The sequence below is a fragment of the Ahaetulla prasina genome, chromosome 7 (genome assembly GCF_028640845.1).
Source record: "Ahaetulla prasina isolate Xishuangbanna chromosome 7, ASM2864084v1, whole genome shotgun sequence".
In the NCBI taxonomy this organism is placed as follows: Eukaryota; Metazoa; Chordata; class Lepidosauria; order Squamata; family Colubridae; genus Ahaetulla; species Ahaetulla prasina.
In genome coordinates, this window is record NC_080545.1 from 64,660,691 (window position 1) to 64,688,505 (window position 27,815).

The window sequence follows — 27,815 nt, forward strand, 5'->3', positions numbered from 1 at the left end:
TCAAGGTATATCCAGGTCTGTTTATTTGCTATAGAAGAAAAAAATGTAAACACAATTTTCAGAATTTACAGATTCACAGCACTGGTTTCATAGTAACAAAACCAAAGTTATATGACTCTGGCAGACCCTGGTGCTTCGTCTTGTTGAAATGAACCCAGCTGAAGATAGGCAGGCCTTTCTCCACAGGTGGGCCATTGATGGCATAGGCTGTAAATTTTGCAGCCATATTGATATCTGCTACCTATACAAAATTTAAAAAAAGAGGTCATGTAAGAAAAGAAAAGAAGGGGTAGATGAATATTTCACATATTAACATGCACAAATTATTTCTGAAATCCCCTTCAAATATAAATGGATCATTTAATTCATGCTTTTTCTTTCTTTCTACGTGACATTAAAAGAAAGCAAAATTATTCAAAAATGGCCAGAAATGAGAGTCCAAACCATGTTAATTGAATCACATAGCCTCAAACCAGGCCCCTTGATTCGGCCAAGTGAACTGAAGACCAGAATGGAGATACTGAATCATACATTTGATACAGATGAGAGATGATTTTGTGTATTTTAATTCTCTAAAGCAAGGAGTCAGGACTGAACTATTTCCTATAACTAAATAAAAACAGAAAGCCATGACAAACTTGGATTTATCCAGGTTTTGTCTTGAGCTGATTTTATGAATAGATTATCTACCAAATATTAAGCGACACTCCCTAGCAATGAAAGCATGGTGAGATTTCAACAACCAACTTCCTCAGTGAGATAATCTTAACAATTACCTTGTGCTGTTTCTTCTCTGACCCAAAGATACCCAGTCTTATAATGTGCTGCACATACAACTATCTTTGAAAACTATCCAGAACCTACAATTGGTCTTGAATGTGGTAGTGTAGTAATGGGAATCTCTTGTGACACCCAAGTGACACTGTTGCTCAATGAGCTGCGCTGACTGGCTTCTGGGTGTAATTCAAGTTGGTTATCACCTACAAAAGCCCTCCTAACATAGGACCAGGATATTTGCAAGATGGCCTGCTCCAACAATATCTTCATCCCACACATTGCAATTGAAGAGGGATATCCCTTTCCATATCATCTTATGAGACCCTGGAGATGTGCCTTCTCAACAGTGGCCCCTTTGGTGTAATCCTCCCTTCAGCATAAATTGGCTAGAACCTGCAAACAATTACAAGCCTTTTGGCCAAACTGAGTAGAGTCCCCATCAATAGCAGTTATACTACACTTCAGCTGTGTTTCCATTTATTGCCTACATGGTTTTAATGATACAGGTTGGGTTTTTTCTATTCGTTGGTTTTGACTTTTCCTTTTTTTTAATGCTACTTAAGTCATATTATCTGAGTTGGATGGCCATATAAATGCTTTAAATAAACCAACTGACCAACCAACCTTTCTCTTCATATTTTGCCCATATATCAATTAACTCCTTTATTTCCCCTCACAATTCTTACTATTTCTGTTTTTGACATCCTGAAGTAAAAAGTGAGTGATTACAGATATCCCAATGTTCTGTTCCTGTATGAGTCTTCTGTATCATTGCAAATATGCAAAAATAATGGATAAAAATGGCAGATCAGTGTTCAGAATTTCTGAATCTTCCTTCCAGAAAACCCATCAGCCTTCACATACAAATGAAGGTAAGTATACATGCTCCAAGATAAAGTTGCAGGATCAAATCAGGACCAAAGGTTTATTTTCCAAGTATTTTCCAAGTTTTCGGGCTTGTGCTTGGGAGAATAAATCTTTTATCCTGATGACTCTTATATTGGCTCCTGCAGCCTACACACAGGTTAAGAACAGAAACTATGATATTCCTTAAATAATATTAATTTCTCAAGGACAGGAGGGCTATGGCTCTTCCAAGGGTTGCTAAGTTGTAATTCTGAATGTCCATTGCAGTTAGCCAGGCTGGTTAAGGCTACTAGAGACCCTTTGCCTCAATCTTAAAGAGAGAATTACTCTGTACTGGTCTGTCGCATGAAATTGGAATAGTTCCCAAGTTGCCTCTGAAATGGCTATACTTTACAATCCCAACCAAAAAACAAGTATTTACATTGAATTCTCATTTTATTTTTAACTATTAATTAGATGAAAGCTAATTTTATCGTATTTTAGTTATTTATATATTAAATTATTGTATTTTGTTCCAATTTCATTTTAAACTGTATTTTATTCCAATTTCACTTTAAATCATATTTTATTCCAATTTCATTTTAAATTGTTTTTATATTATTTTTATATTATATATATAAAATAATTTTTGCCTGGAACTCTGCACTTTAATATGGCCCAAAGGCTAATCAATAAAGTTAACTAAAAACAAGATGAAAGCTGCTATCGATGGAAGCATGATAAAAATGATATCAATAATTGTCAAGGTAGCTTGATTTGGCCAGCTGCTGGCACCTGCATTTGAATCCAAAAGTAATTACAGGCACATATAATGATGTGCAGTGGGGAGAATATTGTGTATGCAGAATAATGTGAATCAGCTAATATTTTCTCCACTCCACACATATCTATAGTGGGGCAATTCCTTTAGGAATGTGTACCTTAGAATCATAGCATCCAGCTGGAACTGGAGACTTGTGGTTCAAGTCTTCTCGACAGCAAATGGTATTGCAGGGATTGTGTCTTGTGTATGGATCTTTCTTATAATCTGGAAATAAAAGGAAAGGGATAAGTAAGTTTTCGCTCTCTTGCTTAACCATGATTTAACCCTGTATCTGTAGAGTCAGAAGTCTGTCATTTGATTCTTGCTTCTCCTTCAAAGAAATTGGAGCCATTTTCTTTCCACCACAGTTGGATTTTATCCATGAAGCAGGTTAGAATAAGAGAGTAGAAAAGAGGGTTTGCTCTGAGAAGTTGTTTAAAGATAACTAATAGAAATTTGACTCCTGTCACTCACAGACTTAGAAAACTATATCGAAAAATATGATGTATTTAAAATTCAATATTTCTTTATTTTAACTAGATTCAACAGATAATGGCCAAGAGTTGGATAGTTTAACATTGTGAAAGGTGAGCAGATACTGTTATTGCAAAACAAATGTTTGATGAGGTTTTTTTTATTATGGAAGAGAAGACAATCTAAAAAAATCAATAGAAAAGTTTAAATTGACATACTATTGTATCTCATGATATACTTCATGGACTCCATATCAGTTACTTTTCCTTGGTCCCGTCGGAAGATTTTTGCTCTTGGGGCTACTTCATAAGAAAAATCCAAACCATACTTTTGAACATATTCTTCATATCCACTCATATTGTAAATTATTTTATGGAAAGGGATGTTGTAGGAAGGCCAGTATCCTGCAAAACAAGGCTTTACCAGTGAATGAATTCAGCTGGAGCTTTTGTATATTGCTTGAATTCAGCTACAAGAAACATTAGCCAAGTTCTAAAACAAGAGTCTCCAACCTTGGCAACTTTAAGACTTGTAGTCTTAAACTTGTAGTCTTAAAGTTGCCAAGGTTGGAGACCCCTGTTCTAAAACACCGAAGTCTCAAGGGAATGTGAGCCAAACTACCATGGTAGAAAAATTTCATAAAAGGAGGTTACATTTGGCAAAGCTGAAGTATTTAAGGAATTTCAAATTCAGCAAAAGAATGTGAATTTACATCGTCTACCATCTGTAGCACAAAGGAAATTTGTATTTAGTGCTAAAATCTCTCTCTCACACACAATTATTTCTATAAATACAAACTTTAAGTTCCTGGTAAGTTGTGCTTACTAATGTTGAGATTATTTGCAATTTCTATTAGGAAGTTTTAGCTGAGATTAATTACCTTTGGCCCTTTCCCAGATTCCATTATTCAAAAACTCTTAGTGTTTACCTTTACGGAGAATATTTGTTTGATCAGAATATTCTACAAGATTGGGAACCTGTTCAATGATATAAAGAGTCCCATCGTCAATGCTTCTTCGCAATTTGATTTTTTTTGTATCAAGTATCATATACTGGTTATTGTAAGTACCTAGAGAGCAGTGAGAAAATAGTTAAATTTTAACTGTGCTTTCCCGCCCCTAGAATCATGGGTGAAAAGATTGCCATTCAAATATACCAACCAGAATTTTGTTTTTCAAAGGTTTGGGCCCAGGTCTTTCCAGAATCTGCCATCATATTGGCAATACGGACTCTCTCCCATGCAAAAAGGCTCTCGGGTACCACTTGTTTAAGAAGAGAAAGGTTGAATACACTGTTTGTGGTCTGCAACATAATCAATCCACTGCCAAGTATGTAAAAGTCATCTAGGGAAGTCAAAAAGCCTGAAACAAGAATTTTCAAAAAGTTTGTTATTCAAAAAGAAACCCTTCAGAATTTTTTTATTCTAATGCTTGATTTCTACAAATGAAGGAAAAAAGAAGGAAATTAAATGGATAAAAACAAAGACTCTACAGTAACAGCAGCACCAGAATCAACTGATTTTAAACGAAAGGAAACCAAATTCAGCTAAATTATATAAGGTATTCAACAATGAGACTCTGAAAGTGATGAACTGGACCTATTTGTGAAGAGATCATGCATTCTACAATTGCTTCCAGAAATGTGGATTGGACAGGACTGGACAAGTCTCCAAAGAGGCTTTTCTTTCAGTGTCTTCTCAGTGGTTTTATTTATATGGGGGCATTCATTAGCACATGAATGTCCTATGATTCTGTGTTCATTTTAACAAAATACATGAAGAATTATTCACAGGACCAAAAAAATTTTTACTCCCTTTCAGTCCATGTCATGGTTTGAGGAATGATTGCCACATATGAACTATAGGGGTGAAGGAGGACTCAAGATGGATCTAACTATTCCAGTTTCTTTTGGAGATACGTGCAGTCCAATCTTTTGGGATGGAAACACAATACATAAAGGACTGCAATGCTGCATATTCATCCCTGATTTCAACTCGTCTTGGGAAAAGCTTTCCTTGCTTTTCACCTCACAAAAGGCACCATAAGAAAAATCATTTATTTTATTACTTAAGATTCAATTCTAATGTAGACATCTGTACAATTGATCTGTAACTGTTTTTGTGTGTGTCAAAGTACTTTCATATTACATTATAAAACTCTACAACACTATTCTGAATGCAGTGCTGTTGAGTTATGTTGGATTATCTTCAGCTAACCTAGCCAATGGAAGATGGTACTTATATTCTAAATATGAGCAGGGAGAATTTTTTTTGGTTTATGGGTATATAGAGCTCCAAATTGGAAACGGCTATAGGTTACAGACAAACTAAGAAACACATGTCATTTTTCACTCATCTAAATTACCTGGATAACTGCTGAAAGAGGCACGTCCTGTTTTTGTCTGTGGGTCAGTAATTCTGAAGTCCCAATGTTTATATATTCTCAAAGTGGCAGCATATGTGAACCAACTAGAATGAGCAAAGTAGACATTCTCATATCCAGGGAGGACCTGAGAAAAAGAATGAATTAGTTATCTAGAAATAACATACAAATCACTTTTGTTTTTCTTTTATGGAATTTAACACTTTAAAAAATCCTTTTATTAATTGTTGGTTAGTATTTTTTTTAGCCTGCATACAATTAATAATGTGAATTAAAACATTAATAGAAGAACTGGCCTTACAAAACTTTGAAGGTGTTGCAAGAATTAAGAATTTAGGCCAGGAAAGAGAAAAAGTGAGGGTTTTTTTTCCCTGCCACTATCCATTGGATAAGAATAAAAAAGAAAGAATGGAGGAAGCGGGGACCCCCACTGTATTCAGCAGACCTATGGAGCTGAAAAGTCATGAAAACTATTCAAGTTAGCTTTCTTAGCATTCCTTGCACAGAGGAAAGCAGGACACTATGACTGGTGGGTGGGTAGGTGTGAAAATTGGCAAGATGGCAGGTGCAATGGTGCAAACCAAGCTCACCTCTTTTGTATATGTGTGGTCTTATCTAACCTTAGGTGGAGATCTGTTCAAAGGAAAAGAACAGCAGTTGAAAAAGGATGCCTACATGGTCCCTGCTAACACTTTCAAAGATAGGACTTAATGCTTACACCAAAATATTTTATTGTACAGAGATTGTAATGGCATATAAAATCACTTTGAGAGGCAGGGGAAGAAACACAGGCCAGGGAACCAAGCAGATAAGAGGCAGGTTAGCCTGCAGCAGGAATGTGGGTTTGGCAAATATCTCAGACCCTCCCTAGTTTCATGGACAGTAAAGGCAACAGGGGAGAAATGTACTTTCAGACTTGTAAGATTCGGTTGCTATAATCTTACAATAAAGTAGAATTAGTTCATCTGAACTTGCTTCCTGTATGAACTACCTTGCAAGGCTGTCAGAGACCCCTGGGAGCAGGCAATCTCAAAGATATCCAGACCATTAGCCATATAGGGCTTTACAATGCAAATAGAACTTTGAATTAAACTTGAAAGCCAATGAGTAACTAGTACACCTCTTGCAGTGATGGAATTATCTGAAGAAAATAAGATATGCCCATAAGGCTCAACCTACTGCATTCTGGACCTGTTGTAGCTTTCAAGTAGTTTTCAAAAACAATCCCATGTAAATCAGATTACAATCATTCAGTCGAGAACTGCATCTTCCGATCAGGGTATGTTCGGAATTGACACATAAAATGGAATTATGTAAAGGCCTTCCTAGTCACAGCTGCCAACTGCAAGCAGAAATTTTAAGTCCAAATGGACCCTCGATTTATGATTCTGTTCAGTCCAGAGGAATGGAACCAGAACTATTTATTTACTTATGTTTTTAAGGCCACCCATCTCAACAATAATTAAAACCTAAATAGCATAACAACCACTGCATATTCAGCGGGTAAAGTTTACTTCAGGGTAAAACTAGAAGTAAACTTCAAAAACCATCATTGACATAATCATTTTATGGGCTTTGCCATACATCTAAACGCTAAGGACTTAAAGAAATAACAGAATTATAGGACTGAAGGAACTTTTGGAAATATCTAGTCCAACCCATTGCCCAGTGCAAGAATCTAACTCCAAAACATTTGAAAAACAAATGTATGCCTTCATTTCTTAGGTATATTCTGCTGTGTGCCTACCACTTAATTCCAATCTGTTAAAAATGCATCCAAATTTTATGGATTCTTGTGCTCCTTAGTAATGTGTGAAGCTTCGATTTCCCTAATTTCTTGTTGGATTCACATCCTGCATTAAATTGAAAGGGTTCTGATTAAATAACATTAGGCTACCTTTAAGCTGTTGAAAGAGATGAATCAATGTTTTTGGGTTGGCTAATTCAGTTGGTTACAGCAGTGCTCCTGAAACCCCAGGTAATGAGAATAATGGAGAATAAGCAGGTTGTGTTGACAATGCACTAATATTTGTAGACTGCTTGGAATGTGCTGTGATCAGTTTAATCGGCCCTTGTAATTCTAAAGTAAAAGTTAAAAAAAAATGCTAACGCTCTCACCTTGATTAAAGCTGAGCAATGACCCATATCCCATTGATACGTCCTAGAAACTTCTGGCATAGAAAGAAAATCATTGTTTCTTGAGTCTGAGGTTAAGGCAGGAATGAGGTCAAGCAGATCTCCAATTGCATTTAAGAAACTAATTTCAAAGTCAGTGAGAGGCTGAAATGAAAAAGATAACAATATACCTAAGATTCAGTTTTATCTACATGAGTGTTACACATGACAGGCAGAAATAATCCATGCCTAGCCAGTCTGTCTTCAAATTGGGAATCTGAAAACCTAAAGTCCAACAGCGGTGATGTTTTAGTTCAAACATTTATATTAAAATTAAGAAATAAAATTAAGAAGTTCATAAAGAAAGTTTATACAGAAAATTGGATCTAAAACTATTGATTTACCCAACATGCTTTATTCAGACACAACTTTACTGATTAGGATCCCATTCAGAGATAACCAAATACAGGAAAAAAGAATATTTGTTCCTTGAGCTATAGAATGAATGAGCAAGGGGGTTTTCTTAGTTCAGCGCCTGCAGATGAGTAAAGAGTCAGAGAGTTCTTGTCAGCAGATTCTGGTAGTTCAAAGTGCTGCACACAGGTAATCCTCGAGCTTTCAAGTCTCTGCCTCATAAGCAAGGGACAAATTGCCCTGTTTTGTTGCCTTAACAAGATTGCTCGGTGCTGCAGAAAAAGAGCCTGTTCATTACAGTCGCAGGTCGCAATGGCCATTAAGTGAATATTTCACTGAATGATCCCCCGTCACTGTTCTCCCCAATGCAATTGTTAAAAGAATGTGCAGGTCATGAAATGGACTTACTCCAATGGAGTAAAGCTATTGGAGGCCTAGCACAGGCCTAGGCCTGCCTGCCTTGACCCTCCCAAGACTTAGTGAAGGTCCCTGAGGCCTTGCAGACCACTGGAACAGATTGCTTCATTGAGAGGCCATATGACATGATTCTGGAAGCAGAGTTTCCAGAGCCTGAGAGGTTTTCAAAATCCTACACGGACTGAATTAGTGAAGCAGAATGGGCTGTTTTGTCCTTCAGCCATATGGCATGGTTCTAGGAGCAGTCGCCATTTTTTCAGCCACCAAATTGCATTCTGATATTGCCACCGCTTCCGGAATTGGCTCCCATGTAACACCACTCCTGCGCAGGCTGCACTGGCTACCTGTGGTCTTTTGGGTGCACTTCAAGGTTTTGGTTACTATCTTTAAAGTGCTCCATGGCTTAGGGCCGGGGTACTTACAGGACCGCCTACTGCTACTGAATGCCTCCCACCGACCCGTGCGCTCGCACAGAGGACTCCTCAGGGTGCTGTCCGCCAAGCAATGTCGGCTGACGGCCCCCAGGGGAAGGGCCTTCTCTGTGGGGGCTCCCACCCTCTGGAATGAACTTCCCCCAGGACTTTGTCAACTGCCCGACCTTCGGACCTTCCGCCGCGGGTTGAAGACTTACCTGTTTATTCACGCAGGACTGGCATAGAAATTTTAATAGTTTTTAATATTTGATATAAATTTTATGGGGTTTTTACGGTTTTAAATGGTTTTAATTTTGGCCTTATATTTAATAAGTTTTTTAACTATTCTTTTACCGTGTATATAATTGTTGTTTTATTTTGGCTGTGAACCGCCCTGAGTCCTTTGGGAGAAGGGCGGTATAAAAATCCAATAAATCTAATCTAATCTAATCTAATTGCACCATGCAGATGTAAGACAAACCACTCTGTTTTGCTGCTTTTGTGTGGTTTGCACAGTGTGGCAGAAACTTTCTGCAGCTTTCTGCAGCGCTTTGCAACCTCATTAAGACAGAAAAATAGAGTGGTTTGTCTCACAGCCACCATTTTGATGGTTACTTCCAAGTTTCAGCCACACAGGCAAGGGATAACTGCCCTGTTTTATTGCCTTAACAAGATTGCACAGTGCTGCAGAAAGTTTCTGCAGGGCTGTGCAAACTGTGTTAAAGTAGCAAAACAGTTTGTCTCTCGCCTATGTGGCACAATTTTAAAATTAAGCCATGTAGCCAAGCAACAAAGTGACCCATTTCAGTACTATAGAAGGCTTCGGAGCTCTTGAAAAGGTAAGTGAGGAGGAGTGTCTGGATCCTAGTAGGGTGGGAATCAGGCTTAAGGACAGTAGGGAGCCATTGGGAAAGGGAAATTCCTGCAGAGACCCAGTGGGCAGGATGGGGGAGAAGACAGGCAGGGTGGCACTGCAGTATCCATGTGGTTGTTGTAAGGGCATATGAATATGGGGGCGTTGCCCCAGTCATAACTACGGGTCTGGGACATAAGTAACTTTTGCCGTTCCGCCATAATTTTGAACAACTGATAAGCACCGAATATGTCAAGGACTTCCTGTATTCCCTGATAAAGGACTTTCTATCATAGAAGAGCCAGAGAATAGGATGTAAATGATGAAGAGTGCAGCATAATATAACCTATTATCAATATTTATCCTTTTTACTTCCTCTTTTTTATTTCATTTCCATAAAATCCTAACAGAAAATGCAAATTGTCAATTCATTTATAAATATTGCAAAATATAATAAATCCACCATAAAAATAGATTTCCTAATCAAAATCACTATGCAGCACTGAAAAATTCAAAATTTCACGTTTTTCTTCATATGTAATGAAGAAAAAAATAATAATACTTTTTTCTTAAATGTGGGTATACAGATCAAATTTGAAATTGTACACATTTTCCAGGGATAAGAATTATATGAAAGTGGAATGTATACTTTTTAATTTAAGTATGAGCTAGAGAGAGTTTAACTTATTTGCTAATATTAAAATTGGAGAAAAAACAAAATAACTGGGTGTGTACATACAAGTTTCCAAATATATCTACACATAATTATCCAAATAGTATTCAAATATCTTATTTTTGTTATTTTAAGAAATCTACCAGCTTTAAATCTACCACTAAAATACTTAAATCCAAATTCAGCAGGAAAACAGTATCTGACTATGGATGTACAGTAAAAAACTACATATTGATTAATATAAAATCTTTCAATATTCAGCTTACTTTGCTCAATAGTGTTATCCAAAATACGAAAAAACAAATACAATCTTTTATTTATCTAACTGGTTTCTATTTTCATCATTTGTAAATAGTATAATTTAATACTGTTCTCAAGATTTTGTCCAGCGTAGTGGAAAAAATGAAACAAACTATATATTTAAAAATTGGGTTTTTATATATAATATTAACAAATAAGGTACTAAAAAAAGTGCATTTCTACTTACAGGTTGTCTGAATTTATTGGGAAAAGACTGCCAGTATTTGCACTGAACAATATTTCTGCCAGTGGCATCATTGGCAAATCATTCCTGATTTTGGTACAAATAAGGCTGGGGGTCAGGGGGGGATAGATGCCTATTAATACAGCGTGGGCGAAAAGGATGGGTATTTCCTTCTTTTAAATATGAATTATTAGCTCAGATGTTCATCTTAAATTAAAAATACAGGCAATTATTGGGATTTACTTCTTGAACTTAAAAGTGGAGGCCAATAGTTTTCAACTGTTACATTACATTTCATAAAAATGTTTTTATTAACATTATGGTTGGAATCAAGAAATGTTTTTCCTTCTCGGTTTCTGTAAATCGTTTTCAGAGAAATTAATTCAAAGAGTTTGATAAATGCTATTTTCACTTCAAATGGTATTGACCCTGATTCCATTAGCCCCAGGCTCCGTATTTCCTTGCAGTGCTGAGTCAAGGAAAGAAAATGTGTTTAGTTATTCATGTCTTTACTGTCATGCTGTGCTTGAGTATGGAAATAAAGGTGAAAGCTATTTGTATCCAGTGAATTCTCGTCCTGCTAATTCACAATGACAATATCCTGTTGACTCTCGGAAGGTCACCCAGCCCATTCCAAAATTAGGGCTATAATGACAGCACTTTCCCTGTGTGGCATAGCAACTACGACAGACGTTCATCTTCTATCTAAGCTTCCTAAATGGTTAGAGAATTATTGAGTAATGCTCCACTCTGGGGCTGTACCATACCAACTAACTTCTACATCAAATGGAACAGCTGTAACATAAAGGATGTTTTACATATTCTGTACAGGAAGCAGAAAGACTTGGTCTTAACTTAAATCTTGCACTAAACTCTATTTGCTTTTCTGAAAGTGAAAGACAACATATTGCTTCTTACTGTCCTTTTCTGCCGTTTAGCCCATTCCACGTTTCCCATGTACAGCCCATCCAGCTGAGCAATAATGTAGCCTGCATTTCTCCAGTAGGGGTCATCCTTGTTATTTTTAATCTGCTGCCTGGTCCACTCATCCTGTTTCCTATATAGGAACAAAACTGAGTTTAGGATATATATTTGATCAGAACTACTGAGATACTTAAAGTTTGCTCCATTCTATGTCTCAGTGGGACTTTCTTGTGAATGTTTAGGCTTATGCTCTCCTCAGGCAATTAAACAATGAAGTTATGGAACAAAGGACAAACCATATTAATACATGTTCTTTTGTTAAAAAGTTTTGATAATTTCAAATATCACAGATACATTTCCTCTGCTAAATATAGTGACCCTAAAGTGCCGGAGATACTATCAACTCTGCATCAAAGCCAAAAAGCCTTGTGGCATTTTAGAAATGTGGGAAATCTATTATGTCATAACCTCTCCTTGTATCGTATACTTTAGCATATGCAGAGTCCTTCTAACAGATTCTTGCAGAGTCCTTCTAACTCTGTTTGTCTGCTTCTCATTTAGTTATGTATTGCTGGAGCAAGTGGAATTAGCTTAGTAAAACATTCAATAATTCTGGGGAGTCTTAAAGCTGTATTATAGCACTTGTTTCATTGCTACTTATGAATGGGAACATTTTTGACAATAGAATACATACTGCATAAAATCTTTTACTTTTTGTTCAATGATGACGTTCTTAATCATCTGAGGATACAGATTTGCAACATGGTCACTCATATGCCTGGAAGAAATATGCAGGAAATATTATTTTAGTTCACTTGTCTTGCTTTGTCAATATGAACACAACTTAATACATTTTATGTCTTAACTTGTATCTTTAGTACAGCAACTGTTGTGACATTCCAATATAAAGAAAGACTGCACATAATTTCATTCTGTATGTAAAATAACAATAAGCAGGCTTCCCACCCTACTCATGGTAATCCTAATTAAAACTATACATTTAAAGTTATTTTCATAAGATTTTCTTAAATTAGCTTGAATCCTCTTTCATTTGGTATTACGAACAGCGTGCTAATTCTCCCCAATAATCTTGGTTTGCCTGCTCAAAGCTACAGGCAAAAAATCAAGCCAGAGATAAAAAAAATTGAAGATTAACTACAGTAGAATTAGAATTTTATTAGAACTGAAGAGGCTTCTTGAATGAGAAGCAAAGCATTTTCTAAGGGAATAAAAGTCCAATTGCCTTTTTGGAAAAAGCACCTTTGGGTCCTCCAACATAGTGCGATTCAAATTTTGGACCTCAAATTCTCAACCTGTAAATCTAGAATAACCTAAATTTAGGGAAGTTTAGTCAAAACATCACTTGCCTTAATGCTTTGTTAAATTATAATTCACATGAGAAAGGCAAGCAAATCAAATTTGCAAGATTCTGTTACTGTAGCCAATCTTTAAAAAGGTAATTTTAGGCGCCCATGGTATCTGTTTCTGGTCTGGTCCATCTGTAGACAATAGTTGTCTATTGTTCCAGGAGATTAATCTTTCCTTAATATGTACTGTATTAAAAGTACATATTATAAGTAACTAAGCTACTTCTTTCACATGCACAGTCCCCTATCCTATTTCCTACTGTTCTAATCATGGCTTCCCACGATATCTAAATTGTTTACAATTAACGTGGTTTGTCTATCATTTTTCTCCAAGGCAAAATAAGAAACCGTGATGCGTGCATAAGAGCACAAGCGTGCCTACTGTTCCTGTCCTATTGTTTCTTTTCGTTATATCCAATTAATATAGTTATTACATACTCATACCTATATATGCTTATATATTGTATAGTTACTTCATGCTTATGCTTATATATTCTGTGTGACTAAATAAATAAATAAATAAATAAATAAATAAATAAATAAATAAATAAATAAATAAATGGATTTATGTGTCTGTTTTGGAGGCAAGTTTGGTCAATTAGGATATTTTGGAACTTGTGATTACAGCAAGCCAAATAACAAGGGAGTGAGTGTTCTTCAAAAATCCAAAAAGTCCAACCCACATTTTAGATAATCAGTTAAGCTATGCCAATTTAGTTTACCAAACTACTTACGAAGCAGTGAGGTAGCCTTCCAAGAAACCTGCAGCGTACATGAGTATTTCATTGCTTACGGGCTGGTTACCATAGCCTGCTTTGATCTCAAGTATTCCCCATCCAGTAGATTGTACAGTGTCATTGTAATAGCCATAAGCATCGCCATTCTTGTCTAATACATCCCTAACTTGGAAAGTTTTTTTAGCTTCCAGCCAATATACAGTAGCATAGTGGAGATCTGTAAGGATACAAAGAAAAGCATTGAAAAATCAAAATATAGTATAAAAAAACTCTTAATTCCTTGATTATGAAAAAATTATAAAGAGGAAGATGGGTGGAAGAGATACTTTTCTTAGTCATTGTTTGTAGTTAGAAATCTGTTTCCTTCCATGCAACATTTGTCTTTTGTTTTGAAATCGACAGCTTAATAGAGGATGGTTGCATCCTAATTTAATCATAAAATCATTCATATAAACAATACAGGATGCATTTCCAGTCAGATGGAAAGTCACCATTATAATCTGCCTACATAAAAAGGGTGACAAAGATTAATCAAAAAACTAGAGACCAATAAGTTTTATTGGAATTGTGGCTAAAATGTGTGATAAGGGCAATGAAGTGTAACTATTTCTCCACCTTTATTGCAACTGCAGGGAGATGACTGGCAGCCTTATTTCCAGTAGTCAGGTCCCTCCTGGGTAAGGAAAAGCTAAAGGATCCCTGGCAGTGTCACTTTGAGGAATGTTCTTGAATATTCTTGGCATCCATCAGACAAAGTTCTTGACTTTGCTCAGAATTAGACTGTGACTGGGAACCCCTATGAAAGTGATGGAGGCATGTTTGAGTCTTGTTATCAGGTAGGAATTTGAGACAGTTGCTCTTGAGAAAGTGGGTAGGTTCCTTAGGGCTATGAGTTCAGCCAGTTACGTTCTGGATCTATGCTCTTCCTGGCTAGAGAAGGCCTCCTAGGAGATGGCATATGATCCAAACAGTGGTTAATGGCTCTTTGCAGGATAGGATGTTACCACCTGCTCCCCAAAGAGGCAGTTGTATACCTCCTTCTCAAGAGGCCATCCTTGCACCCTATAGTATTGGACAGTGTCCAATCTCCAATTTTTCAATTTTAGGGAAGCCTGTTGATATGGTGGTTGATGTAAAGTTACAAAAGGTACTGGATAAAGCAGATTATCTGGACCCTTTCCAGTCTGGATTCAGGCTGAGCCACAGTGCTGAAACAGCATTGGTCATACTTGTTGATTACATTTGGAGATAATTACCATAGTATCCTTTAGTACCAGTTTCACTGTGCTATAGTGGCCTCCTCCTTCTTCCATAGCTGATTCTAGTTACTGTTGGTAGGAAAGGGAAGCTCAATATGGTGTGTTCCAGGGCTCAAGCCTTTCACTGCTCCTTTTAAAGTTCTACATGAAATTGCTAGGAGAGGTTATCTGTTGTTATGATATCTGCTGGTATGATATGATAGTTGGCCCAATATCATCACTATGCTGATGATACCCTCTTATATATAGCTAGACAGGTGACACTGTGGTGGTACTGGCTGAATGTCTGGAGGATATAAAGGCCTGGATGGGGAGGAACCAGCTTCAATTCAATCCTGGCAAAATGAAGTGGCTTTGGGGTTTTGCCCCCCCCCCCAGGTCCAGATGATATTTTATCTTTGATTCTGGACAGGGTGGCACTTTCCCAGACTGAGGTGGTTCATAGTTTGGGAGTTCTCCTGGATTAACAGCTCCTGCTCAAAGAGATTTGGGGATCCTTTGCACAGATTCATCTAGTGCATCAATTGCACCTCTTCCTGAACTGAGAGGCCTTGCTAATGGTCATTCATGCTTTGGTCACCTTCCATTTGGATTATTGCAATGCACTCTACATGAGGCTGCCCTTGAAGACCCCCTGGAAACTTCAACTTGTCCAAAACATAGCAGTGGGCACAGTGATGGGTACTCCTCGGTTTGCCCATGTAACTATCTGGGGCCCAATCTACACTGGCTTCCAGTTTCTTCCCAGTGCAATTCAAGGTTTTGGTCATCATCTTTAAGCTCCCATATGTTACAAGGCCAGGTTCCCTTTTCCCTTTTCCTAATGATCAGATAAGGCAATCCACTCTCTTAAATATTGTCATTTTATGGGAGCTAGGAAATGTGAGTTTTCCAGGGCAGTCATTGCCTATGGAATCCCTCCCCCTTGAAGTTCATCCTTTAACCTTCTAGCTTTCCATAAAACATTGAAGATTTGGCTTTCCCCCAAGTGTTCGGATGAGGTAACTTCATATTGGAAGCTTGATGGAGCCTGATTTTTGGTTTTTAATGTGTTTGGATTTTATAGTTTTAAAATGGTTTTATGTTGTTTTAATTTTTGACTGGGGGCCACTCAGGGTATGTTATAAGATGGGTGGCTACACAAATAAAATATAAAGTCTTCCTGTTACTTTGTGCAAATACTAAAATTTTTCATAATTTAAAAGTTTGGTTTGGCATTAATTAGATTTTATTTACTGTGCGGCTCTCCAATCTATGATTGCAAGTTTATAAATTTTAATTTGTTAAATCAATATTGTTTATTAATTATAACAGAGCTAATAATTATAATTACTGTCATAAATATGGTTCACTATCTTGTGTTAAGACTTCATGAAAAGACCAAGAAACGTAAGCATAAATCCCAAAAATACAAATAAAAAATTTCAATAGCAATTCTAGAAATGCTTACATGGCAATAAAGACTCAGTAGGGTATAGTTCTGAAAAACTTTGTTGTTAAGTTTAATATGAAACAATCAGTTTTACCAAACAAAAAAAATATTGTAAAAAAATCATACATCTCAGCTTTTTGTTTAAATATTACAATTAATTTATAAGATAGGAAAAACATCCTATTCAGAAAATGGACAAGAAAGACAAATAAGAAGATTCTTAAGCAAGATCCAATGTTATCTATCTTGCCTACTGTTTGACTTGCACATTTACAAAAAGCACATCCAATATCCTCCACATCAAAGCTAGATCTGACCAAATCTCTTGAAGAGCAAACTTCTAACTGCATCATCACCTACCAGCAGACTGAGAAACATTGTCTGCACTTGCCAGCACTGGTGCTCTATCTTTTTATGCCCTTTTAAAAGAGGTTTTGAATGGAAACTTCCAGTTTGGCGTCAGGCAGGATAATAGGGCTCTGCGAAATACCAACTAATACCTCTTCATTGGGGGGCCCTAGAGGGCCAAAGTCACCCTGGAGGGGTGACAAAGAAAGGAGGGATCCCTTGCTGATCATGATCCCTTGCTTGATCCAAGGCACCCTCCCGACCAACAAAGAAGAGAAACGACCATTATGGCCAACCGAAGCTGGCCCAACCAAAGAAAGAAATGAGCTGGAGCAGTTTGTAAACAATGGATTGGAACTGAGTGAGACAATATTCAATTATTTTATTAGAGACCCACCTGAAACCAAATAATTTTTGAAAGACTCTGAAGCATGGAGAAAGCAGCGATACATAAACTATAGACCCAAAAGAGAAATGAAATCTTAATGGAAGATTATGAAGTTTTTAAAGACAGAACTAAATCTGTTATTTTGCGAAAAGTGACGTAAATCTGCTAGAAATATTGTCTGACTGTTGGGAGAAATTATATCAAGAAAAACATTTTTTTCTTTGTATTGAACTTTGACAATCAGCTGGCAGCCCCATTTTGATATTGAAATTTAGAGCTGTGTCACTATCTAATGGCCAAAGAAAATATTATATTGATTTAGGCTGGAAAAGACCTTGAAAAAGAGTTGGGGGAAAAAAAGAAGAGTTATAGGAGGAGATAAGAAGAGAAGTAAAAGGTAAACAACATCTGAAAGCCGTCTCTTTGTTTTTCCCTGTTGTCTCTACTTGCTATTTTTGGGTGGTTTAGAAATAACTGATGACCTTTTGAAATTTTGAAAACAATGTGGATTATAAAGAATAGGAATTGCCCTTGAAACTGAACATCTGATTCTGTGAGTTAATGAGTCATGGGGAAATTTGGCGGGCCATTCTGGATTACAAATACCATTTAATAGAATATTCCACGAGGTGAAAGGAGGGGGGAATTAAACAAGACTTATAAACTTAAATAACTCGGAGTAAAACAGCAGACTTTGAGGATTACAAACATTATGGATTTTGAGGAACAGTTCAGGGACTGAGCAAATTCTTTTAACATTGACTTCTTGACATTCTTGAAAACTTGAGACATTGGGACTTGGATGGATTACTGAATAACTTTTAGCCAACCAAATAAAGTAAAATGTTACAAGAAGAATAAAAAAATATACCCCAAATAGAAATACTATTAATGTTTCAAGATATTAAGAAAACTATGATAAGGAATCATACAGAAATGATGGAACTGATTGATGCACAATACAGATCGGAGACCGGGAAATTGCCAACAAATGATAATGAATGATGAACAAAACATTCAAACAGTAGAGGAGAATTCAGAAAGAGCAGAAGAAAGAAGAGAAGAGAAAAACCAACAAATGACACAAATCGATAAAGATATAGAAGAGACAGTAAAAATAGAACAAATAAATGATTTTTTAAGAGGCCAAAATGTAGAAAAATGCAAAAAGAAAGATTCCTGAGCAGAGACCAAAGAGGTTCTGATGGGCTATCTTAGACAGCAGACAGCAAGAGGCTGATGTGGAGGCAGGAAGATATTTAGATTAAACATGAATGATGTATACAAGATCTCATAGGAGGAGCAAGGGACACTGATTAAAAAGTCAATAAGAGTTGAAATACTAAAAAGGGCAAGAGATGATGGATAGATATAGAATACATCTTAATATGGGATTTGTTTTTGGAAAGACTAAAAATAGAGCTAGAAATTAAAAATTGGGGAGATGTTATTATGCATATATGATAGAATCTATTATAGTTAATACGTATAAGTAAATGTTAGAAGTCAAGATTACGATTATGGAAGCTTAAAAAGTAAAAAAATAAGGGATGAAGGATAGATACATCATATCTTAATATGGGAAATGTTGTATCAGAGGCTAGTAATAAGACATAAAAAGTAGAAATTGGAAAAATGCTATTTTATATATGGCCACAAAATAGAATACGTTATAATTACAATGTATATATTAATCTGAGAAGCTGAAAGAATATTATTATGTATATTTAATTAATATAATCATTATTATCAAGATTTTGTATAAAGTAAATTGACCCAGCCAATGTACTGTTCACTAAGTATCTTGAAGGAAAAAATATATAAAGTTTTGAATGGAGCATTCTTTGGAAAAGTTTCTCATTTCAAATATAAAATGTCTGAATGTACATAGGCACTACTTTTCTTCTGCCTTGTTCGTTTGTATCCTACCTCTGTTATTTTCTGTTATCAATTATACTTTCTTACATCAGATCTCAATACATTTAGTTGCTTAGGAATGCAACTTAATGGAGGCTCTGCTTCAAAGTTAAGATCAACACAATTTTGAGCAATGCTCTCATCTTGCAAAAAATAAGTGAACTAATACAACAGGTCATATTTCGATACATTGGATTGGAGAAAACATTTCTTTTAAAACAAGGTGTCCTTTATATTCCAAGTTTATCCCATTAAACATCTATTGCAATTTATGGGTGGAACAAGAAACTGGAGGAGAACATAAAGCATTGTACAAGAACTCTAACAAATTAATCCATTATAATTATGTATTACCCATTATAATTCATCTATTACCCATTATAATTAGTGCAGCCTAAAAAAAATATTGAAAAGTATTCTTACCTGAATAGCTTGGGATAATTCTTATAGCATGCAACTGACAATTTAAAAGCAGTGTAATAAATTTCACAACATAGGTTTTAAAAATCATTCCTACTGAACAACAGCTCAGAACAACAAAAAAGATTATAACATCTAGCACATTTTATTTTCTTCATCACTGTCAATCATTTGGACAAATCTGACTGGCCTAGGAGGTCCAGGTGTTTACCATCTCCTTGACTGCCAAATGAAGCAAATGAAAAAGTCTTCCTTTTTTAGTTTCAACAGTGGGCCTTTTCAAGCCTAAATGCCAGAGGAAGAATTATTTTTCTGGATCATAACTGCAGCAAGATAGGAGATAGGGAAGGAAGCTTCATCTTTCTCATTTCATTGGGGTCATCTCTGAAAATCTGTCAAATGTACAAAATCAACTAAACTCCCTCATAGGGCTTCTATAAGCTTCATCTCTTCCCTGTTACCTAGGATTGGAGGCAAGCCTGTCAATTAACTTTGCTTGGGTCCAAATAAACTTTTTCTTTGCCTCATCGGCTTTTGACTTTAGTAAGACTACCTCACACACCAAAACACAATCCTCAGATTGATATACATTTCCCTTGTCATAATTAGTAGCTATTTGAATTATTACTTCAGTCAAACACTTGGTATAGCTCATGGGTGTCAATTCATTGAGGGCTGCATCAGAGTTGTGTTTGACTTTGAGGGGTGTGTGTATGTGTGGCCAGGGTGGGTGTGACAAGCTCAACGTCACTTGTATCGGGGGCACCTGTGGTGGCCTGAGCACTCTGCCAGCGAAAACGGGCTCCCAAGCTCTGTTTTTGGCTGCAACAGCCTCCTGCAACCCTCTGCCAGTGAAAACAGAGCTTGTAACCCTCCCAAGTTTCGTTCTCGCTGGCAGAGGCACCATGGGCCAGTCCTTTGCTGTTTCCACGGTGGCCTGTGGGCCAGATCTAAGCATCCTATGGGCCAAATTTGGCCCCCGGGCCTTGAGTTTAACACCCCTGGTATAGCTGAATGTATGAACAAATAGGGGAAGAAATAAGCTTAAGATATACAATATTTTAATGCTTTTGATGAACTGAATACCTTCATTTATTTTTAAAAAACATTCAACCAAATTTTTAAAAATGCATTTTTACTAATGCAGTAAAAAAAGAAATGTTTGCTGTAAATTGCATAATTACATGCAAGTTACACAAGCACTTCAATCTAGCTAAATTAATTCTTACTCTATTTTTTTGTGAAAGCCAAATTATTTGTCTGAACATTTACAAATTAGTACCCTCAGTTTTAAAAATATAAAGTATATTATACACTTTTTAAAAATTCATATTACAAGGGTTTTGTCTCCCCAACTTCAAAAAACAAGTTACTACAATAATAAAATGCTTATAATAAGATAAACAATACATATGTGAATTTAGTTCAATTTTTAATATTAAAGCTAAACATAGCTATATACAATCAATGAATTCTAGGTAACTCAAAATCTTCCACACTTTTTATAGCATTTAGGTTAGTTCGAGTAATAGCACCGCCATGGATTTTGAATTATTTTACTCAACAAATCAGCATGGCTATTTTTTATTTGTACTGCATTGGATTTTCATGAGATATCATCTTTATTTTGTTTTTTTGAAACTGTTGTGTCCAGGATGTCCATATCTAAGCCATGTGCTTAGATATTTTCTTGGGCAGAGAATGCCAACAGGAAACCCCAGACAAAAGGCAGTTTCTAAGAAACTTTAACTGAAGAAACTCTGGAACTGTTTCATTCCATCTCTGATAGGAAGTTAGATGAAGGGGTCACAGAGATCCCCAGCATCCAGCATAAATTATATACATTATAATCAGCCTTTTAAAATATCACCCTTCTACTCAGTTACTTGTTCCCCATCTCAACATGATTCCACATATGAGGTTGCCTTCCTTGCTTGCTTCTATCTTTTCTGAAAGTACGTTTATCTATCCTTGGAAGATACATCTTATCTCACCTCTATGGCTAAACTATCTTCACGGCCTGTATACAGTAAAGAGTAAGATAATAAACAAAATCTTAAACAAACAAAAAACGTGATAGGTTCCAGAGCCTTAATAAAAGTGTGAATGCTCTAATAAAATGTTTTAATACTGTATTCTATAAAATATTCTAACGTCAAAGAGATTGTAATTTTATAACTCAGTTAATTGGGGGGGGGGGGAAATCTGTGGTCTATTATAAAAGATGTTTCCAACTTTTGGAATGTTGTCTTTAGAAAACAACTGTAGTTTGTCATGTGGAGTTCTGAAAGAAAACATTTAGGAATTTTTTTTATTTTTTGCTAGAAAAACATCCTAGAAAATCATTTTCTTATAAGCAAGCAGAATGTGGAACTGCTAATCTCACATTTAGAAAGAAGAAAAATAACAGGTTCCTTTTTTTTTCAAGTACAACTATGATTTTTTAAAAATATTTTAATACTATTATGCAACTATACTTGCCTAACACTTTTGCTTCTATAATTATTAATTTGTTTTGTTTGTTGTTTGTTTTTTTGTTTTTACATTTATACCCCGCCCTTCTCCGAAGACTCAGGGCGGCTTACAGTGTATAAGGCAATAGTCTCATTCTATTTGTATATTTTTACAAAGTCAACTTATTGCCCCCCCAACAATCTGGGTCCTCATTTTACCTACCTTATTAATAATTAATTCTTTCAAATAGAAGAACTAAATAATTTCACTTCCCCTATCATTATTGCAAAATCAGTACAAAACCAGATAGAAAACATGAACAAATGAAACTACTAGTTTCATTTCTCCCATAAAATTAACAGCCAAAATTCAAAAGACCAGAGATACAATTTTAGGTTTGTTGAAAAATGTGCAGTTCTTTATTTTTTAAATACAGCTTTATACATTTTATAAATCTCAACAAAGTTTTCAAAACTTTGAATCTCAGTCACACAAATAGGTGTATAGAAAATGCAACATTGGCTCCAAGTTATTTTGCTTGCTATCCAGTAACTTTTATTTCATCATTGATACCTCTAACTGCCTTTGTTGAATTCAGTAAATCTAGGTAGTCAGGGATACCCAGCATATTTTGGACTCAAATTTTCCATCGCTTCAGTGAACTTTATATTTTCCGATACCCACTAGTATTGCAGTGTAGCACTATTCTTATTCGGGTTAAACAGGTTTAAGATTGAAATAATCCCTTGATGTTATAGGTGTGAGCGCCATTGCATTCATATTTAGTTTGTGACTTAAAGGCATCCTACTGGTACTATATAAGTACAAGATATTTGGGGAATTTTCAGCCTTTTTTACATTCTCCTTTCTGTCTTGTCTGTTGCAAGTGCCCTCCGTAATATATTCCCTTTTGTGGGATTGCCACAAACCTCAGCAGCCCTAATACAGATAGTCCATGATAACAAATGGAAAGATGGAGTTTCTCTAGTCAAGCTGCTTTTTAATATACAGAAATTAAAAGAAGGATCCCCAAGATCACCAATTCCAGAGAGAAAGTGGTAATTGCCCCTCAGAGTTACTAGTTCAACAGTTAAGAAACAAGCAGTATTGGAATAAAGGTGAATTCTGGTGCTTGTCGTTCAACTTCCAAAGTTAGCAACCCTATTCAGAGCTCTCCCAGGACCGTTCCCTGCTTACACTAAGCCACAACAGAAACATGCCCTGGTAACTCTTCTGCCATTTTTCATGATATTGCCTTCAATTTAGCTCAAATACCTGAACCAGCTTAAAGTTGTCCTTAGCTGTTCTGATATTAAAATAATGCTTTCCCTTTAAGCAGTGGTGGGATTCAAATAATTTAACAACCGGTTCTCTGCCCTAATGATTTCTTCCAACAACCAGTTCACCAAACTCTCAGAAAGTTAACAACCGGTTCTCCCGAAGTGGTGCGAACTGGCTGAATCCCACCACTGCCTTTAAGTAGGCAACAACATGTAGCAGTTTGTGGATACAATCTGAACCATATTGCCATTTTGTCATTGGTGCTCCTTAGTGAGCAGGATCTGCTTGGCACCCTAGTAATTTTATGCTGATGGGCACATGCTCCCTTCCCTCTAGTCCCATATTTCTCTGGGGCTATTCTGCTTTTTCAGCCATAGAATCCATTTTTCTCCCCAAATCAGGATCTGGACTGACCCCTGCTTCAGTCCAGAATCTCAGTTTAGAGACCTGAATCAGCTGGAAGAACAGCCAACAATTGGCAGTGATCACAGTGAACTTTTCAAAGTTTAGAGTAATGTTAAGCATGTGTGTAGAACTGAAAATGATATTACTATTGCTGTATATTTCTGTATATATGGCAGAGAATAATACTGCTACATGAGAATATGAAAGTGATAATATCTAGTAACTCATCATACATAAAATTCTTAGTTACTAGTGGTAAATTCAGGGACTAAAGTTACACATAATAGATGTTTCCTCACTGTACTGTTTTGTATGTATGTGTCTTTGACTCAGCTTTGAGTCCTACCAACTTCCTGGACGAGTCCCTCATGTTTTCTTGGCAAGATTTTTCAAAAATGGTTTGCCATTGCCTTCTCCTTAGGACAGAGAGAGTGACTGATCCAAGATCACCAGCCTCTTTTGTGTATAAGCTGGAACAAGAGCTCAAAACCTCCAGCCAGATCCCTCGACCACTATATAAAAGTGGCTGTCGGTAAGGGGATCGTACCCATCTCTATTCTTTTCCAATCTATCACTCAAAATATATCCAGAAAGTAACAGTATAACTTAAGAATACTAAGATATACAGTATAACTGATCATTTCTTGAAAATAAACTCAGGTATTTTAATCATGAACATTTCAACTAATTTCAACTACTTTGGGTGTTTGAAACAATGGGGAAATATGTGGTTGAAAAGATTGAAATTTACATTACTTTATGCTATGATTTTAAGATTTTTTAAGATAAAGTTACCAGAGAAATTCCCTAAAATGTATAAAGAATTACAAATTTATGTTGGAAAAGTGGAAAACAAGAAATGTTTCACTAAATCACAGTGATAAATACATGCGGTCCTCAACTTACAATTGAACCAAAAATTTATGTTGCTAAGTGTGAAATTTGTTAAGTGAGTCACTTAAGTCATGGAACTTTGTTTTTAAACGTAACAACTTCACCAAAATTATTGTATATGCAAAGGTGGAAAGAGCTGGTTGGTGAAGATGATGGAACTTGCAGAAATAGCCAAACTGACTTATTAATTAGAGAAAAAACAACATCTATATTTATTGCTAACTAGAAACCCCTCATAGACTTTTTGTGAGAACAGAAAAAATGAACTTACAATGTATGGTTTTGCTGATGAGTCAGGATAGTTTATGGGAAAAAATAAGGTATTTTGCAACCAAGTAGTGTAATTTATAATTGTACTCATAACTGATGTGAAGAAACTCAAGAGGCTACTTCTTTGTGTTTTCTTTCTTTGCTTTTGTGCTTTGATCTCGTTTTCTCTTTTTATATTAGTTTCTATTAGTTTTTTTAATCTTCTTTCTTAAAAGTTTTAATAAAATTATATGGATAAAAGTAAATTTAGTTACTTTTAAAATAATTTCTGATTATTTGAGAAAATGAGAATTTTGAATACTACATAAAAAAGGAAGAGGTCACATATTGATTATCACACAATTCTTATCTCTCATTGATAAAACTAAATTTTTCTAAACTACTTCAATTGAAAAGTTATCAGATTTTAGAATTTTTAAACAAATCAGATGAAAATCGTAAATCAGCTTGTGACATAGTCAAGGAGTAGAGAAAAATCAATAAACTAAAACAATTTAAAAACACATCTGTAGATTATAATTCATCCAAAGAAGGAGCTGTTCTCCAAATCTTACAATCATTATTAAGGAAGAGGTTCATAATTTATAGGTATTATTTAATCTACTGATATCACCAAGTTATTTTAAAAGATATAGAAATATATGGTTTTTATTAGACTATTATGAGTAAGTGTTCAACCATTCTTGTCAACTGTCCTGGCATTCCCTATATCAGTGTTTCTCAGCCTTGTCAACTTTAAGATATATGAACTTCAATTCTCAGAAATCAGTTGGTCCACATATTTTAAAGTTGCCAAGGTTGAGAAACACTGCCTTAGGTCCAAACCCAGCCCAAATTCAAATCATTAATGATTCTAATCTTAAAAATCCTTCACTCCATTAAGCCAGGATGCTTAAAAGTCTATGTTATGTATTTACCCATTAGTATTCTTATCAGAGGGATTTGGCTTTTGGATCAACTTAATTATAGACGGTCTTCTTGACAGTACCACTCAGTTGCTCCTCTTAGAGAATTCACTTCACACTTTCCTACTTAATCCTTCTGGCAATGGTCTATCTATGGGTACTCCTCAATTTACAACCATATTTGAGCCCAAAATTCCATTGCAAGGCAGTTATAGTGAGTTTTGCCCAATTTTATAACCTTTTTTGCCATAGTTGTTAAGCAAATCACTGCAATTGTTAAATGAATCATGCTGTGTCATTAATCAAATTTGGCTTCCCCCATTCTTTTCTTTTTGGAAGCTGGCGGGAAAGCTTACAAATGGTCACATAACTCCGGGACACTTCAACTGCTTTATCAACAGTTTAAAAGTTTTATGTTACTTATGATCATCCTCATTTGTGAGTTTTCCAAGCATATTAATAGCAAATCATATGAATGTAAGGAAGTAGATTCAATGCTTATTGCTCGCAAGTAACTGCTTATGGATTATATCCAAAGATAAAAACATGTATTAAAACAGATAAAATTAGTATGTGAGTAAAGTAACTGACACTCATATACATCAATATAAATAAATATAGAGTAAATATAAATAAATTTAACCCTAAGAGTCAGCAATTCATGGGAAGAGAAACACACTCTTCTTGTAGCTAATCTATCCAGGCTACAGACTGCAGATGTGCTGGCTGAATATGCAAATAAAGTTACAAAATATTTTCCCATGGTAATTTATTTTATCTCTTATGTATTTCAGCACTCATTAGAATGGAAATTTATACACTCTCTTAATCCATGGTGCCAAAGTACCTGTACATATTAATTATAAATTATATTTTCAGCCTACAAAGCACTTAATGTAAAACTTTTTGAAACTGAAGGTTACATGCTATATCACATGTAAGAGAAGATGTATCTTCTCTTCTAATATTGCAGTAATAATTCTTAGGATCAACAGGCTTTCCTTTTCTAATTTGCAATTTTTTAAAAAGAATAATATTCAAATTAGAAGGCAATCAGTCCTACCTTGTGTTTACAAATGTAGATGTAGTTTTCAAAGTTTCAGAATCACACTATATACTATGTACTCAAGTTATCTTATCTTTTACATATTGTAAGCAGTTTTTCCAATAATGGAACAGAAATGTATTTGCCTCTTGAAAATAAACGAGGGATGGAAGACTGAAAGTTGTATGATTTTTGTTTGTAAAGTGTCCCCAAACTCTAAATAATTTCTGCTTATTGTCGATTTCAGTTCAGTTCAGGATTTAATTCTAGGAAACTGGCTTTATAATACATGCAGCAAAGAATTACTCCTCATAAAAGGAGAATGCCAAAAAAAGTGCTGCTCCTTGTTGCTTTTACTATTTTTGCTCATTAGGCAAAAGAACCCAACAGATTGAAAGGCGAATTCGAAACAGCTCCGTTCCATGTGCTATCTAATCTGGTTGTTTTAAAAATACGTTTCTTTTTGAAATTTAGAATAGGAATTCTGGACTTATTTGCGTTGTGCGCCATTTCCAAACGGAGGGCTTTTTGACGCCTTTAAAAAATATTTTTTTAAAAAAAGTCAGAGGAGATGCGAGAGAAAGCAACGGATTCAGATCGCTCCCTCCACGGGGCAGAGCAGAGGGAAAGGAAAAGCGAGACTTTCCGGCTGCGCTGTAGCTCAGGGATTGGCGAGCGCCCGGCTCACGCTTTCTTGGCAGGACCTTGCGGAGGGGGCCCGGGAAGCGTCGTCCTCCATGGAAAGCCGCTTCTTCCCGCGGCAGCCTCAGCCCGAGCCCCTTCCCGGGCCAGCGGCGAAGTGGCCGGGAGAAGGGCTTTTTCTTTGCCTGTCCTGTCAAGGGGCTGCCTTCTCACCTGTTCGAGTTTCTGCCACGGCCCAGAGAAATAAAAGTCCCCCCCAATACCAGCTCCAGCATCGCTGGGGGCGATTGTCCGAGGAGGAGGAGGCGCTGCCGAAGCGGACCATGCCGAGTCCTCCGAGCCGGTCCGAAAGTGGGGCGAGATTACTCGCCTGGCTCTTTCCCGGCCGCTGCCCCGGGTGGCACAAGAAAGAGGTCCGCCCTCTCTCAGGCGGGGTGGCTTAGAAAGTGAAAAAGGT

General features: G+C 36.1%; 1 protein-coding gene across 1 annotated transcript; it reads right to left on the reverse strand.

The window, feature by feature from the left end:
• On the reverse strand, nt 1-27,768 carry PLBD1 (phospholipase B domain containing 1). Its single transcript, XM_058190822.1, has 11 exons — nt 27,572-27,768; nt 13,696-13,915; nt 12,289-12,372; nt 11,589-11,727; nt 7,420-7,581; nt 5,284-5,428; nt 4,081-4,281; nt 3,849-3,989; nt 3,139-3,324; nt 2,565-2,671; nt 1-241 (listed from the first exon to the last, which is right to left on the reverse strand). The coding sequence occupies exons 1-11, from the start codon at nt 27,681-27,683 to the stop codon at nt 74-76; spliced, it is 1,665 nt and encodes a 554-aa protein (XP_058046805.1). The 5' UTR covers nt 27,684-27,768; the 3' UTR covers nt 1-73.
• Between the last annotated feature and the right edge of the window lie 47 nt (nt 27,769-27,815).

Bases quoted from the DNA above. Each gene is read 5' to 3' on its own strand.
- PLBD1 (XM_058190822.1), bottom strand. From the start codon at position 27,683: ATGGTCCGCTTCGGCAGCGCCTCCTCCTCCTCGGACAATCGCCCCCAG. The intron at 7,582-11,588 runs GTAAGAAGCAAT...TTTTCATTTCAG, and splicing joins CTAAACGGCAGAAAAGGACA to CCTCTCACTGACTTTGAAAT. The intron at 5,429-7,419 runs GTGAGAGCGTTA...TCTTTTTCTCAG, and splicing joins ATTGCTCAGCTTTAATCAAG to GTCCTCCCTGGATATGAGAA.